The sequence below is a fragment of the Cupressus sempervirens genome, chromosome 7, assembly GCF_028749045.1.
Source record: "Cupressus sempervirens isolate cs-2001-9-10 chromosome 7, ASM2874904v1, whole genome shotgun sequence".
Lineage (NCBI taxonomy): Eukaryota > Viridiplantae > Streptophyta > Pinopsida > Cupressales > Cupressaceae > Cupressus > Cupressus sempervirens.
In genome coordinates, this window is record NC_143124.1 from 492,689,990 (window position 1) to 492,707,652 (window position 17,663).

Consider the following 17,663-nt stretch of genomic DNA (forward strand, 5'->3'; position numbering starts at 1 on the left):
TTAGGGATGATTTTAAGCATCTACACTAGTCTTCATTCCAGAACTATACTCTATGTTTGAATTAGGAAACCAATAAAAAATAAATTATACAAAATATATACATCTAATGAGGTGGTTTAAATCTATGATTAAGCTAGCAACCTCTTAAACAAGTCTCAATCAGACTGATCGAAACTAAAACTGTAAGATGAATACATTACTACCTTTCACCAATCAACCATTGTGAACTCAATACCTCCACCTTGAATGCTTAACAATCTAACATAAGGGAGATAATGAGCTAGAGAACCACAGAGTAGAAAAAAGCACTAAGCCACTAACAACGAAAGAACTAAATCTTGCAAAAGGCTTAATCAAGACTTAACATATACCAACCCCAACAGAGCCATAACCTTAATAAGACCAAAATGAAACTAAAACTACTAGACTCCTAGATTCGATTATCAGGAGATCAATCAAACCAATAAGGACTTAGAATCATGCCCTTAGCCCTAAACTAAAAGCTTAATGAGAAAACAATAGATAGAGACAAAGGAAAAATATAGCCAAAAAGATAGGAGGAGAATCAAGCAATCTAAAGGAAATTGGGGTGATGAAAACCGTTGAGAGGGCAAAAGTGTCGTAATCCAAATAATATTAGAAAGATGGATAAGCAAAAATAAATTAAGTATCAGAGGTCCACTCATGGTTAATCATAAAATTCAACTAAAATTTAAAGGGTATCATGAAAGTACCTAAGAGAAATGTGATTGAGAGAGATGTGCCTTACAAAACTAGATGTTGTAAAGCCTACCATAATTATAGTACAACAACCCATAAAACTAGAATAAGAAAGTTATATTAGGTCTAGTTATAGCATAATAACAATAAGCCACAAGGGAATCCACATCTAGAACACTCAAAGGAACAATAAAATTAACAAAGATTCTTTCCATTATCTGTATTAGTAAGGAGAGCTATATAGAAAATATAGGTTGAGTCCATAGCCTCCATGCACCTATATCTACTAAGGGTTGCAAACCAAAAACCCTGATTACGAAGCTACTACCAACATATAGTGAGATATTATAAACATGTTAATCATTACAAAACCCATAGCATAGAGCATGGAACTACCAAACTAGAAAACAAAGCCCTAATACATAATGTCACCTAACCATCTTTCCAGGAGCAAAGAAAAACTTCTCGTAAGAACACAAGAGAGAGCACCTTACTTCCAATAGACCATAATGATTTTGGGGATTTCATTTGGATTCTCCACATAGAAGTTTGGTGGGAATTCAAAATCAAACTTAGCCCTACTAGTTCTCTTCGAATTTGGAGTGTAGAATTTTAAGGCTTCAAGATTGTCAAAGACTACTTTAGGCTAAACGAATGCATTAAACAAATTGAGATAGTTTTTTAACCAAGCTCTACTCTCCTCCTCAACAATTCCTCTCCACCATAGGAGGAATTGAATACTAGCCTCCATCTTGGGCCATTCTCGATAAAAGGCTAGAATTTCATAGATTACCAATGAAGGACGACAATAGGCTACCTCTAAATTAGGGACCCTGGAGGAAGATCCATATACTTCTGTAGAAGAGGAATGCACAACTTCTTGTCTATGCTTTTGACTACTTTTTCAAGACCCTTCCTCCAAACTGGATCAAAGATGCCGTAGCAGAGTCTGATAATGGCCCATGGCTCCAACCTAGCTATTGCCATACAACCAATGAATGAGCCTATTATATCACTATTCATCCTCCATGTAAACTTATAATCAAAAAACCCTTCACCAATGGCTCTACTTATAGCAATCCTTGTCATGTTGTCCACTTGTTTAAGAATTTTTCTCCATTTCTCTAGTTTGGCATTATCATAGAATGTCATGGTGCGAGTTTCTGAGGTGTGAAAAACACTGATGTTGGACTCCATCATTAGGGTAAGAAAGAACCTAATGATAGAGACAAAAGACAACACATAGTATGAAGAAATCTAAATAATATTATTAGTTAAATAAATAATTATTTAATTAAAAGCATCTCGTGATTTAATAAACAAGAGAAAGAAATTAATTGAATAAAGATTTTTTAATTAAATTACAAAAAGGTTGTGTAAGAAAATTAAAATATAATAAAATAATAAAGGAAAAAGGGGTTTCACATGGTTATACAATTGAATTCCTAAATTGGGGAAAATCTCTTTATTAGACTATTATAGTTCATTTCTCAATACCAAGATTTGAAGGAGCCGATTTTCGAGAAGAGGGCTTTTGAAGGAAGAGGAAATTGCTTGCAAGATCTAGGTGGTTTTTATTTTAGCATCAGATCTAGGTAGGATTTTATGGGTTTAATGTTGTAGATTCATTCTTAAAAGTATATGTCTTCTCTATGTTTGATTGAATTTGTTCTAGATTATATTCATGTCAAAACCCTTGTGTATGAATTTGTTTGTTCTTCATTTTTTAAAACCTTTGTAGATAAATTGAAATTAGAAACCCTTCTTTTGGTAAACTTTAGAGACTCATGATTAGATTGATTAAAATCAAGATGGAGGCTTGGAAAAGGGATCAAAATTTGATTGATTGTTTGTGTTTTTCCTATTAGAGGTATTAAGGAGATATATATATATATATATATATATATATATATATATATATATATATATATATATATATATATATATATATATATATATATATATATAATAAAAACTTACCACAGCAAAAGAATTTACTATGATATATTGTTTTGGAAGAATCATGGATTTTCATTTTCAGTGGGCTAGAATTTACTATGATGATTCTGCCACTAGTTGTGAAGGCAGCTAGGGCTGCCAACAATGGCATAGCTATTGCAGCAGCTAAGGTTGCCTAAATAACTAGCGCTACCACTAGCAGTGAGAGCTGACATGCTTTAATTGTATTTAATTTATAGTTTTTAAATAGTTTTTTTAAATATAGTATTTTATATTTACTAAAGTTTTTATAGTATTTTAAATTTACTAAAGTTTATAATTTAATAAAAGTGATTTTTTAAAATAGTTTTTATTTTATGTTTATTGTAATTTATGTTATTTAAATATATTAGATTTTATTAGTTATTAAATATTATTATTATTATTAATTATTACTATTTTATTATTTTTAGTAATTATTATTAAAAGATTAATTAATATAATCTTATTGAAAATTTAATAGATATTATTAGAATAATGTAATGATTATTATTCAATAATAGTTTATTTAAAGTTTTGATTATATATTAATTATTGGAAATTTAGTAGGAATTGAGAAATTTTAATAAAGTTTGGAGTTGTTTAATAGTAATTTGTTTTTATATAAAATTTGGGGTTTTAATATTTAATTGACTTTTAATAGATTTTTTAATCTATTATTCTTGCGAACTTGAAAATATTAGCAAATCAACACTAGGGAAAATGAAAATTGAAAACCCTTGTTGAAATCAAAAAAAAACCTTGTCAAATTGTAATACTTGAAAAATGAAAAATGAAAACCTAAAAACATATAGTGAAAATTGAACTTTTGTGTTTTCAAAACCTAAAGAGTTATGAAAGTTAGTTTTGTATCTACATTAAGTGATGTGCAGTTTACTACTGTGGATTTTGGGTTTGACCTAGTAGTAGATCATTCAGGATGTTTACCATAGGCATTGGGTTTTTGGTTCTATGATGATGTTTTGTATACAATCTTTTATACCTGACCATTGTGATGTAATCACGTGTCTTCTATGATGAGTTTGATCTGTTGGTTATTATTGTTTTCCAATTTTCTTGTGTAGAACTAAGGTGAATGGTGTGACTTTTCTAATGTAACCTTTGAGTTTTTGTTCTATTATCTTTGGATGCTTTCCAATTGCTTGTATATGACTAAGGTGATTATTGTGTTTTATCTTTTGGTGTTTTCCAGTTACTTGTATAAGACTAAGGTGATAATGAGATTTGATCTTTAGTTGCTTTCTAGTTGCTTGTAAAGGACTGAGGTGATTACTATGTTTTATCTATACGTGCTTTCTAGTTGCTTGCAAAGGGTTGAGGTGAAAATTGTGATTTTATGAGTTATACTTTTTATGAGCCTAAGGTAGCTAATATGTGTGTACATTGGGAAGTGGCTTGCAATGGAGATCGAATTCCAGAATGTCTACCTAGTTAACCCATTGTAAGTTATTTTAATAAGTGATAATATCTCATTAAATAAGTTTAAAATAAACTAATAAGGGTCAATGTTTTTCCTTTTGCATGCCTTGAGTGCTAGGACAGGCTAGGATGGGAGTAGAGAGGATGCTTGATTGTGACATTTCTTCATTAGTATGCCTTGTCTGTACTAAAGGATAGTGGTGCCACATAGAACACTAGGGGGTCAGAGTCTAGAGTGGCTACTAGGGTAACCTTAGAGTTTTCTCATCTAATGAGACTTGCCCACATACATAGTAGATTTCCTACATGTCTTTGTTGCCTTTGGGATTAGATGATACTTGTCTCTTGACACCTTTTGAGATACTTTGCTATCAAGATTTTCTTGACCTAGATGTTGGTTATGATTTGTGTTTTGATTATTTTTTGGGACTTGAGTTTATCTCCTCAGTGCAATGGGTGTGGGTTATTTAGGTTCCATGAGGTCAAGTGGTAGTACATTTTTCTTATACCATAGAGATCTAATCGATGTATGCCATTGCAAGATATTCTTGTATAGTTGATCCTTTCTATCTAGTCTTATATTTCTATTGGATGGTTATATTTTGTTGCACTATATTTGTTTATAAGAGATCTCCTTTCAATTTTGTATATTATCCATGATATTTTAATCTTTGAGCTCTTTATATCTTGTGACTTTTACAGTGGATGATTATTCATTATGTTTATTGTCAAGTGACATCTTATATAATTATCTATTATTTAAATGGATTCATACTTCAAGTTATTCTTTAATGTGGAATTGTTATATATTGGATTTAGTATCAATTGAACTTAAATGTGATTCAATGTCATGGGACCCTTAAGTGATGTAATCTATTTATGTTTTTCTTATGTATATGTGCATGTTATTGCCTCTTCTATATTATATCTGTTGTTGTTAAGTTATTATCTTTTTTTAAAAATTAGAAAACTTAGTGAAACTTTAGGTTAATTTCTTTTGGGTTCCTTGGCAGGGTATTACATCTGCTATCATAGCCAAGTTTCTACATTGGGAGATTTGGGTATATTGGAATGCCACTAGTCGTTAACTAGTTAAATTGAAATGAAATTTAAACAATATTATGTATCTATTACAACTTGAACATTTTGAACTTCAGACTTGATTTCTTGAAACATTGAAAGAGGCAAATGTTGAATTACTTTTGAGTAGGATTTCAAATATATGTTTTCCTATGATTGTGCTTTAGGGTGTTATGTCTTGGTTGACTTTGTCAACATTTTTTTTGTTCTTGCTTGGGTGTTTTTAGTGGAGTTTTATCCTCCTATAGGGGGAAAGGGTTCAATGGAACTCACACAGTGAAATGCTAGAGTTTTATCTTTCTTGTAGGCTTCCAAGAGAAAGCCTAAGTCTAGGGGGGGTGGATTTAATGCTTACCTGTAATTGACTTTTCATGTCATATTGTCGAATTCTATTAGGCCTATTTATGATTAGCGATACTTGGTTATCAAATTTGATAGATGTTATTTCATACGCAGTTGATTTATGTGTTGAGTTACTTAGTTATTTCATGTGTTCAAGATTATTTCTATAATGATACATGTATGTTCATATAGTGATTTCAGTTATCTCATGATGATTAGTAGATGTATTATTTATATGTAGTTCTATGGTTACTTACCCCATACGTGCATGTGTATGGTGTACTTGTCTATTTTACTTTATGCTTGACATTCCTGTTGTGGTTGAGGGAGGGAGTAATAGTCACCTACTAGTTAGGATCTACATGATGCACCGCTCCCCACCATTTTCTACTTAGTTTAGATCATATATGTATATACATGCTTAAATTTTATGTAGATTGCAGGTACTGGACATCAACTTCCCTGAATTGCTAGGATGAGCATGCCCTATCACAATATCTTAATGGTAAAAGTGGGGAGATAATTATTGAGTCTAAATCCTAAACACTAAATCAATTATCCTAGAAAGTAGGACAAGTGTCTAAGTTGTTTACTTGTTTGAATTCATCTAGTGACATGAATTCATGATTCTGACCCTAGAGTTTGATTATGTTCTTTGTCATTAGTTGGGTTTTCGTAGTTCATCTTGTGGGTTTGTTGTGATTTCTATTATTATTAAATCAAATTAAAAGAGTATTTAATGATTTAATCTAATGAAAATTTTATAAAGAAAAATTTAATATTTAATTATATTTAATTAATTGAGAAATTAATTATATAAAAGAATTAAATTTAAAAGATTTTATTAAAGATATAATCTTGGCATATTTATATTTATTTAGGAGTTTAATTTTAATAATAAACTCTAAATAATATTATTAGTTAAATTAATAAATATTTAATTAAAAGTGTCTCATGATTTAATAAAAGAGAGACAAAAACTAATTTAATAAAGATATTTAAATTAAATTGCAAAAAGGTCATGCATGAAAATTAAAATATAATAAAATAATAAAGGAAAATGGGGTTTCGTGTGATTGCACAATCGAAGCCCTAAATTAGGGAAAAACTCTTTATCAAGCTATTATAGTTAATTTCTTGATACCGAGATTTGGAGGAGTCAATTTTTGGGAAGAGGGTTATCAAAGGAAGAGGAAATTACTTGTGAGCTCGAAGTGTTCATCATTTTATCATCAGATCCAAGTAGGATCTTGTGGGTTTTATGGAGTATATTTGTTCTTAAAAATATCTGTCTTCTTTGTGTCTGACTGAAATTGTTCCAGATTATATTTGGGTTGAAACCCTTGTGTATGAATTTGATTGTTCTTTATTTTTGAAAACCTCTATAAATAAACTGAAATTAGAAACCCTTATTTTGGCAAACCTTAGAGACTCGTGATTGGATTGATTAAAATTAGGATGGGGGCTTGAAAATGGGATCGAAATTTGATTTGAAAAATTTGATTGATTGTTTGTGTTTTTCCTATCAAAGCTATTAAAGAAAGTTTATTATATATATATATATATATATATATATAATAAAAACTTATCACATTAAAATAATTTACTGTGATAAATTTTTATCACATATTATATACTATTTTTGAAGAATTGCGATTTTCATTTTACGTGGGGGGAGAAAGTGCTACTATTTATTTATTGTTATTATATATATATATATATATATATATTTGAAAGAGGAGATTGGGGTAGTCACCTCCCTATCCCCTCCCTTCCTTTGAGAATACAACCGTTGGTTTCAAAAGTAGCCAGGGCCGTCGATAGCAGCATAGCTACTATGACAGCCAAGGCTGCCTACACAACTAGCGCAAATGTAATTGAATAAATGTGATTTTAAAAAACTTGTTTTTATTTTATTTTAATTGTAATTTATGTTATTTAAATATATTATATTTTATTAATTATTAAATATTATTTAATACTATTCTTATTGATAATAATTTTACTATATTATGATTTTTAGTAATTATTATTATTAAAAGATTAATTAATATAATCTTATTAAAAAATTAATAGCTATTATTACAATAATCTAATGATTATTATTTAATAATAGTTTATTTAAAGTTTTGGTTATATATTTATAATTGAAAACTTAATTGGAATTGAGAAATTTTAATAAAGTTTGGAGTTGTTAAATAGTAATTCATTTCTATAGAAAATTTGGGATTTTTATATTTAAGTGACTTTTAATAGATTTTTGAATCTATTATTCTTGTGAACTCAACAACATTAGCAAATCAACACAAAGGAAAATGAAAACTAAAAACCCTGGTTGAAATCAAAAGAAAAAACTTTGTCAAATTGTAATACTTGAAAATGAAAATGAGAACTTGAAAACCTCTAGTGAAAATTAAACTTTTGAGTTTTCAAAACTTAATGAGTTATGAAAGTTACTTTTGTATCTACATTTAAGTGATGTATGAGTTGTTGTTGTGGATTTTGAGTTTGACTTAGTAAGTTGACCATTCAAGATGTTTACCAGAGGCTTGGGGGTTTTTGTTCTATGATGATGTTGTGTATATGCTCTTTTATACCTGACCATTGTGATGTAGTAACATCTTCTATGATGAGTTTGATCTGAATAGTTGTTATTGCTTTCTAGTTTTTGTGTGTAAAACTGAGGTGAATGGTGTGACTTTTCTAGTGTAACCTTTGAGTCTTTGATCAGTTATCTTTAGATGTTTTCTAGTTGATTGTATAGAGATTGAGGTGATTATTGTGTTTTATCTTTTTGTGCTTTCCAATTTCATGTATAGGACTGAGGTGATAGTGAGATTTGATCTTTAGGTGCTTTCCAGTTGCTTGTAAAGGACTAAGGTGATTACTATGTTTTATTTATATGTTTTTTTCCAATCACTTGTAAAGGGCTAAGGTGAAATTTGTGATTTTTTATGAGTTAAACTTTTTATGAGCCCAGGGTAGGTAATCTGTGTGTACATTGGGAAGTGGCTTGCAATGGAGGCCAGAGCCCAGATTGGCTACTTGGGTAACCCTTTGTAAGTTGTTTTAATAAGTGATTTAACATTCATTAAATGGGTTTAAAATGAACTAGTAAGTGTCAGTTCTTTTCCTCACCCATGCCTCGAGTGTTAGTATAGGCTAGGATGGAAGTAGAGAGGATGCTTGGTTGTGACCTTCCTTTGTTAGTATGCATTGTCTAGACAAGAGGATACTAGTGCCAGATAGAGACACTAACGAGGTAGGGTCCAGAGTGGCTGCCAGGATAACCTTAGAGTTGGCTGATGCAATGGCACTTGCCCACTTACATAGTGGATTTCCTACATGTCTTTGTTGCCTCTGGGATTAGATGATACTTGTGTCTTGGTATCCTTTGAGATAGTTTGCTATCAACCTAGATGCTAGTTATGACTTGTGTTTTGATATATGTTTGGAACTTGTGTTTATCTTCTCAACATGGTGAGTGTGATCCATTTAGGTTCCACAAGGTCGGGTGGTAATGCATTTTTCTTATACCACTGAGATCCAATTGTTGCATGTCATTGTTGGATGTTCTTATAGGTTGATCCTCTATCTGATCTTATATTGAACTGTTGGATGGTTATATTCTATTTTATTGTATTCATTTATCAGAGATCTCCTTGCCATGTTGTATATTATCAATGATATTTTATTCTTTAAGCTTTTCATACCTTGTCACTTGTGCAATGGATGATTATGCATTTTGTTTCTGCCAAGTGGCATCTTATATAATTGTATATTATTTAAATGGATTCATACTTGTAGTTATTCTTTAATTTGGAATTGTAAAATATTGGATTTAGTATTAATTAAGCTTAAATGTGATTCAACGTCATGAGACCCTTAAGAGATGTAATCTGTTAAAGTGTTGCTTATGTATATGTGTATGTTATTCCTTTTGCTATATTACATATGTTGTTGTTAAGTTATTATCTTTAAAAAAAATGTTTGGCAAACTTAGTGAAACTTTAAGTTAATTTATTTTGGGTTCCCTGTAAATTTATTTTGGGTTCCCTATAGGGCATTACACTTTAACCTCCAGTTTGATCAGGTTTCGTATAACAACACACCTTGTATAGTTAATTCAATTCTATTTTATTTATAATTATTTTCTCACTAATTTAATTAATAATAATTAGTTAATTATATTATTATTCCTTATTCATAATGTTTGATTAATTAAAATTAATTAGACATATCTTATTCCCTTGCCCTAAGATTCTATTTAATTTTAATTAATTAAACAAAACCATTACCTAATACTTGATTTCTAGGCTAAATCCTACTCACTAGTTAATTAGCTTAATATCATATTTCATAACTTCATTAGCTATTTATTGCAATTAAAAATTTGTTTCACACATGTGAGCATTTTTCTCAATTTTTTAAATTGTCATCCCTCTCCCACCTTCAAAATATCCACTATACGTCTTCTACTTTATCTCCTACTAGCCATCTTGGTCATGATGGCTACCTTATAACCACCCCCTCTTACACCATGTCTCCTATTAGTATGGTAAGTTGTCTTATCATGTGGCATCCACCTCATCCTCTCCATAAAATTCTAGCCATCCATCCCAACTTTAAACAATTGACCTCTCTTAAAAGCCTATCAATTGGAGCCTTCTCCACATACATTTAATCAAATTTCATTGTATTGTCATAGTGCCAATTAGAGTTCTTTTTCTTTTTAAAATTGTTATCATATTGTCAATTTAGAATCTCATAAGTTTTGTCCTATATTTAGCATTCATAATTTGTTAATGTGCACCTCACTACCTTTAGTTCATCATCCTGAATCCATCACCTAGTAGCCATTTAGATTTCATTATCACGTTATTTTTATTGATCTTATGACACATTTTAACATTTATCCATCATTAGAAATCATTGCATACTCGTCATTGCTTTGTTAAACCAGAGCATCGAGCATTAAAAGTGAAAAGAGCAAATCAAATAGAGATGGGTGCCCCATTTTAGTTTGATTGGAGTAAGGTAAATGTGTTTTTGCTCTTATATTATTTCAAGTATTTTAGTGCATTTGCATTGAACTGTAACTCATTTTCCATAGATGACGATTAGTAATACGAGCCTATATCAAAACATGAATTTTCCACAATCCATGAATTAGTGTATATAGCTTTTAGATTTGATTGTGTGTTATTTATTAATCAAAGTTTTAGATTACTCTTCGTGATCCATCATCATCCTTAAGAAGTGCTAATATAGCTAGAAATCAATTTTCACTTTACTAACACTACTTGATTTTGATCATAGATCACATTGAATGATTTGAAACTTTGATATAAATCAACTTTTACTCTGCTACCATCTTCATCTCCATGAACTGTTACTTTGCTAGCCCTTCTTCAACCCTCTGATAGATGAGTGATCTAAAATATTGATATAATAATTGCCATGTAGTGGCTAGTATTTGTTGAATAATTAGAAATATAACTAAAACTATAAGTGTTCAATCCATTAATATATAATTTATAAATATAGCTTAATTAATACTATCTCTTTTATAGTGAGAAAATAATGTAAATGATATATTAAAAAATTATGATATACAATAAATATATTCTCGTAGAAAAATAATATTGTATAACATATATCAAAATAATTGCAAGCAAAAATTTAAAATATAGATAAATTATAAAATATAATATTTTAGATGAAACAAAGATATGACAATTTATTCTTTTTTAACCATTAACCTTATAGTGCAATTTATTTACTTTTAACTATTAGCTATGTTTTAAATTGTGAATGGTTATGTTTATATACTTGTAATTTCTTAACCATTAATCTTATAGTCCAATTTATTCTTTTTAACTGTTAATTATGTTTTAGAGTGTGTTAAAAAAATAGAATGGTTATGTTTACATATTTGTAATTTTTTAACCATCAATATTATAGTCCAATTTATTCATTTTTAACTATTAATTATGGTTATATTTCCATATTTCTAATAATGTATCCAAGAAAATCACCTAAGAATTTGTGAGCGGCATTATGACTCCATGAAGTCAATGTATAAGACCCAAATGATTAGCAAATAGAAAGTAGAAAAATAATATTGAACAATTAATAACTTAAAAATTTAGCATGTTTAGACTGATTTTCTATTATAGAAAAAATCTTTAAGAAAAAAATTACTAATATAATTGATTGAAATAAACTTTATTAATAACTAGTTAATTAGAATTGATTACAATAACATATGCCTACAACAAATACTAAAAACTAACACATAATCTAATTCAATTTATATACATATGCTTGAATCATATGACTCATATATAAGCATTACACGATTGTGAAACCCTATGGATTCCTTAATGGACCATTCTCCTCTCTCCTCTCTATGAGATAAGGACATCATGAAGTTGGAAATATGATTGCAATCTTTGCTTTTAGGGACAACACATACTGAATTAAAAAAACATATCTTTGTCCTCCAGCTCACTAGAGAAAATTGGACCATTTTATTATAATTAAAAAGGGTAGCCGCCCTACCACTTTATAATTCTATCCTTGCAAAAGTGCATAGCAAATAACACTATTAAACAAGGTCATTACGGCCTAAGAAAATGATGCAATGTACCAAAAAAGATCAGCTATTGATATCCAAATCGCAAACCTCCATGGACCATGCCAATTGAGCATCGGCTATTAAAATCATGTGTTATTGGAAAAATAGGACAACATAAGTAAAAAAGAAGAGAAGAAAGAACTTCCAGCTTATTTTTATTGAATAATAGATACCAATTTATACAATAGCTTGACTCAACAAGGTAAATGATTGCTAATTAGAATGACAACAAACTACTTCATGATTGACACAACACATAAACTTGACGCTAACGAACACTTATGAACACCTAACTCAACACATCTACAATAAGAACTTAATTCAAACTAAAACTCTTTGACATGCAAGACGTATGTGAACATAAAATAAAGGACGGTCAAATCATCTCTGCCGCCTGTTGAAAACCCTTGCGTTTGAGTTTGACCAGGGCCGCTACCATCTACCTTATATAAGCAAATCTAATTTTTTCCTCTAACGCAAGAGAAAAGCGAAGTTGGATTCCATATAGCAGTACGCCTAAACAAGAGAAATTCTCCAGAAAAATCACATCACAAGAGAAATTCTCCAGAAAAATCATTACGAGCCGATTCGTCATATTTATCGGTCAGCATTGTTGGCATGGCACATTTACAGAACAGCAGCAAAGTTTTGATTGCAGGCGGTGGCATTGCTGGCTTAGCCACTGCACTTACTCTTCATAGGTTTAATTTCAACTCTTAATACGAACTTTTGCTGGATAATGAATCTCCAACAATATTTTTGTTGAGGGTTAAATTTTGATTTATCTGCTGACTGGAATATTTTAGATTACAAAAGATCCACAAGAAATTAAATTTTGTTAAATACAGGAATCTGTTACTTTAAATGAAGGCTTACAGTTGAATTAAGAAATAAATTTTTACAGTAATTTTTTTTATATTTAAATAATTTTTTTGTTGCTGTAACAGATTTCAATAAAAATCGCTTTCCATAAAATTTAAGTGAGTGAATTTGACTCCAATTCTGATAAAATTTCATATTACATATCCACTCATCAGTATTTAGTGGTGTTGCAGACTAGGATTCAAAAGCATAACTGTGCTGGAACAAGCAAGCTCATTGCGAGTAACAGGCGCCTGTCTCACGATCTGGGACAACGGCTGGAGAGCTCTCGATGCTCTTGGCGTGGGTGACACTCTTCGCCGCAAGCACACGAAATTACAGAGGTTTTTTAATCAGAAAATTCAAATTAAAAGTCTACTGCTCATAAATAACCAGAAACCTGTTATTATTAATTTCAATCATGAGATTCTAATTAAATTTCATCCGTGTTTCGGAAAAGAATTGACACAGTATCCACAAGCAGCGGCCTCACCAAGAGCATCGATCTACAGCACCATGAAGTGCGCTGCGTGCAACGAAAACAGCTTCTCGAAACCCTAGCTCAAGCTTTACCGGCAAATACTATTCGATTCGGCTCAAAGATTTCTGCAATTCACAAACGGCAAGACAATTCAAGCACTGTAACGCTCGATGATGGAAGCCGCATTTCACCAAAGGTACTTTCTTTGTTTCAGTGTAGAAGCTTTAACTAGGGTTTGGGCTACTTGGAGAATAATTTGTAGAGGTGTTTTATGCTGATTAGATCAAATTTCAGGTTATTATAGGATGCGACGGAGTGAATTCAACGGTGGCAAAGTGGCTAGGGTTTGGATCCCCAAATTTGGCTGGAAGATCTACATTTTTAGGGTTAGCCAATTTCCCGCAGGGCCACCATTTTCAGCCAGTTACGACTCAGATCTGGGGAGACGGATTAAGGGTGGGCTTCGCTCCTTGCAATGAAAGGGAAGTTTTCTGGTTCTTGACTCGGAAAACCCTTCCTGGAGGTAAATAGCCAAACTCGTAGTCTGCTAGTCTGCCTCTGGTTCTTACACTCAGAGTCTCCGCATAGTTTTACAGTAGCCTCTTTTTCTGCCTCTGGTTTTTAAATCATCATTATTGGAATGAGTAGCCTTTTTTCAATGACCCATAAATTTAATGAGAAGATTTTTATTTATTTATTTAAGAAAGAAAGTTGTTAATAAGCAATTTCATGCAAATAAAAATTCATTTGTCTTTTTACTTGAAACTTTTTCTTAGAATTAAAATAAAGTTAAATCTTAAATCTTTTATATTTTTTTTTTAATCATTCTTTACACTAATTTTTCAACTTATTCTATAAAATAATTTTAATAATTTATTAGAAAACCATTTGTGATTGTTTTTGCTAGACTTTTTTATTCTTTGTTTTTTTTTATACAATTTGCTTTATAGGGACTGATATACTTTTAACTAATTAAGTAAGATTAAGAATTTGATTATAAACTTAAACTAAATTCATCTGATACAATATTATATTAATTTCAACTAAACACCAATAAAAATAATAATAGAATAATTAACCCTCAAAAATATTTTGAACTTAAAGAATCCTTATACTTGTTTGAAAGTAATAGCAAAAAAGAAGTATAAAATATCTTTTTTATTTTTTTATTTTTTTTTAATCGATAATTTTAATTTGTTTGGCTAGACATTGTTTTTGTCTTATAGTATCACATATTTTGATTACAAGATAGCTTTTTTATTTGAGAACCTAGATATGAACTTTTTAATCTTATGATTATAATTTAGAAGTATAAATGTATAAAATATCATTAAATGACTTGATAATTCCATATTAATTTTGTTTCTGGTTTTGTAAATGTAGACACAACCATCTCTTATGATGCAAAAATCCTTAAAGAAGAAGCACTACACTTAGTGGAAGGTGTTGGGCATAAAGAAATGGAAGAGGTGATAATGAGATCGGTTCCCAATAGTTTAAGCTTGGCCATTTTGAAGTACCGCTATCTTTGGCCATTTATAGCAAGCAAAGCACAAAAAAGCAATGTGACCATGGCAGGAGATGCATTGCATCCGATGACTCCTGAGTTGGGGCAGGGCGGAGCTTTGGCTTTAGAGGACTCAATCATTTTGGGGAAATGCTTGGTAGAAGCGAATTTGGATAATATGGCTGAGATTGAGGCAACACTAAAGAAATATGTGGAAACGAGGAAAGATAGAGCTTTTGGAATAGGAGTGGGATCCTCTATTTCGGGAATTGTGCAGAGTGGAAGTTGGTGGTTGCCCAAACTCATTCGGGAGAAGATCCTATTTAATATGATTTCCCCTAAGACGTTGCGCCATACAGAGTATGATTGTGGCTCTCTTCCAACAATTTCTTGAGGTCTAACTTTTCTCTGAGCTTTGTTGCCTCCTTCATCATGGCTAACTTAAGCTAAGTTAGGGCATAAAAGGTCATCCTTTTTAAGCTTAACTAGTTTGATGTGAGATTGTTGTTAATTAATTTTACTACACTTAAAAAAATCAGTTAAAATCTCAATGAAATTGAATTAGAGGACTTCTAATAATATCTATGAGAGTAGCGATCTAAGGGACCAATAATCATATCCTAAGTCATTTTCAATTCCTTCTTAGTGTTAGTTACCAAGACATTTGTGATGTTTTGCTTCCTTGAAAAGTTGGTTTAGACATAAGATGTTTTAGGGTTTTGTATTGTATGTTTTGAAGAGATTGTTTAAATTATGGATATGTTGGTTCATGTTTTAGACTTTTGCACTAAATATTTTGTGATGATTAAACATTAGAGCTATATCAACTTGTGATTATAATAAAAGGTGGATTCTCTTTAGCAACTATTCAAAACATATGGCTTAGATTAAAGAACAACTCACTCATATGTGAACTTTTAATTGGCTTCATTTATATATAATTTTTTTATAATATCAAGTTTTGGAGTCTTCTTCTAACTAGAGCATTGTCATTTGTCTATAAAATGAACCATTGTCAAATCCTTGTCTTTTAAGATCACACATGTTGTACTTATTATCTCTAATCAATATCCTTACACAAATGTTAAGATGAATATTCCAATCTATAAAAAAATGACAAGACAAATACTAGACACACGAGAAAAATAGAGAAAGACATTAGAAAAAATCTTCAAACGAAAGGTTGGAAAATATTAATATGTGCAAATATAACCTTTGAGGGTGTCAAAATATGTTTGAGAGAAAACAATAGTGAAAACAAGGGGCACATGCACCAAAGTTCTTGCCTTTATGTTTTTATGGTTGACTGAAGTAGCTTTTACAATGATCTCTATCTTGTCAATGCCTTTATGTTTTACTAATGGAAACTTATGGCTCGAGATTAGTTTTTTGTGTTTAGTGAGGAACTAATGGAAAACGTTGAAATGTCTTTTAAAATGGAAATGTTCATAACATTTTTTTGTATATTTACAACTAAGCTAGTGTTGATATCAAGGATGCCTATGGCCCATGGAATATAATGTTATATGAAGAGAGAGCTAAAAGAGAGAATGCTATGTTATTATAAGGACAAGTAAAGGTAGAAAAATAGAGAGAGTTGAAGAGAACTTGAAAAAAATTAATAATTTTATTATTTTAAGAAATATATAAATAACAATAAAAATTATATTATATGAATGAACTACTCATTTTTACCAATTCAATTATAAGTTGAAATATTTAATTAAAATAATAATTGTTGATTACTTAAATCAAAGTACCAAAATATGTAGTAAGTTTTAGGGGTAGTTTAATGGTATAAAAAAAATTGAGCAAAATTGTAAAATAGTAGAAGATAATAAATGTATTTAAAATAAGAAATATGTTTAACTCTATATTTGATTAAAATATCTATATTTGAATAACATTTTACAAATTACAAAAGTAAACATCAATGTAAAGCTAGTAATAAATATATTTAAAATAAGAAATATAAAACATTGAAGTCTATACTTGAACTTGGTAAGGAAAATAGATAGGAATAATTAATATTGATTAGACATATTTGTGAGGTGAAAAATAAAAATGGCTGTTTTTTAAAAAAGTTTATCCACTTGTCACAAATGTGGAAAGGATAAAGTTGCAATTACTGCATTCATTAATAGAGGTCTTAAAAAAATGATTATTTTTAAAAAAAGTTTATCCACTTGTCACACATGTGAAAAGGATAAAGTTGCAATTAATGCATTCATTAATAGAGGTATTAAAAATAAATAAAATTATTTTTGTTGAAGAAAATTGAATTTTTTTATTGTCTTTTTCATCATGAGCCAATACAATTTTAAAAAAATTGAATTTTTCAATTCCAAAAAAAATGCAAATTAATATAACTTTTGCAAACATTAGTGTATCTTGAAATTTTTTAATTCTGTAACTTATATGGAACCTCATGATTTCATTAGTTTCCTGCCAAAGGTATGAACTAATAATGCACAAAGGTGTTTAAATGCAAGTTAAATCTTTTTCTTTCCAATGTTCAGAAAGTTAATAAAAATTACATCCAAATAACCTTAAATTATTGGGTATGTGTAGGATCTTGGTATGGCAAAAAGTGGCAATATGAGAAAATCCCCTTT

At 30.0% G+C, this 17,663-nt stretch overlaps 1 protein-coding gene across 2 annotated transcripts; it reads left to right on the forward strand.

Annotated features, from left to right (window-relative positions):
• The first annotated feature begins 12,663 nt into the window (after positions 1–12,663).
• On the forward strand, positions 12,664–15,627 carry LOC149547699 (monooxygenase 2-like). Of its 2 annotated transcripts, XM_089791776.1 has the most exons (6): positions 12,664–12,719; positions 12,750–12,900; positions 13,255–13,404; positions 13,521–13,737; positions 13,836–14,064; positions 14,925–15,627. In XM_089791776.1, exons 2-6 carry the CDS (start codon positions 12,818–12,820, stop codon positions 15,440–15,442), a joined length of 1,197 nt encoding a protein of 398 aa, XP_089647902.1. In that variant the 5' UTR covers positions 12,664–12,719; positions 12,750–12,817; the 3' UTR covers positions 15,443–15,627. The 2 variants fall into 2 exon arrangements, with proteins under 2 accessions (XP_089647902.1, XP_089647903.1); XM_089791777.1 differs by lacking the exon at positions 12,664–12,719 and having other exon boundaries at positions 13,532–13,737.
• The last annotated feature ends 2,036 nt before the right edge of the window (positions 15,628–17,663 follow it).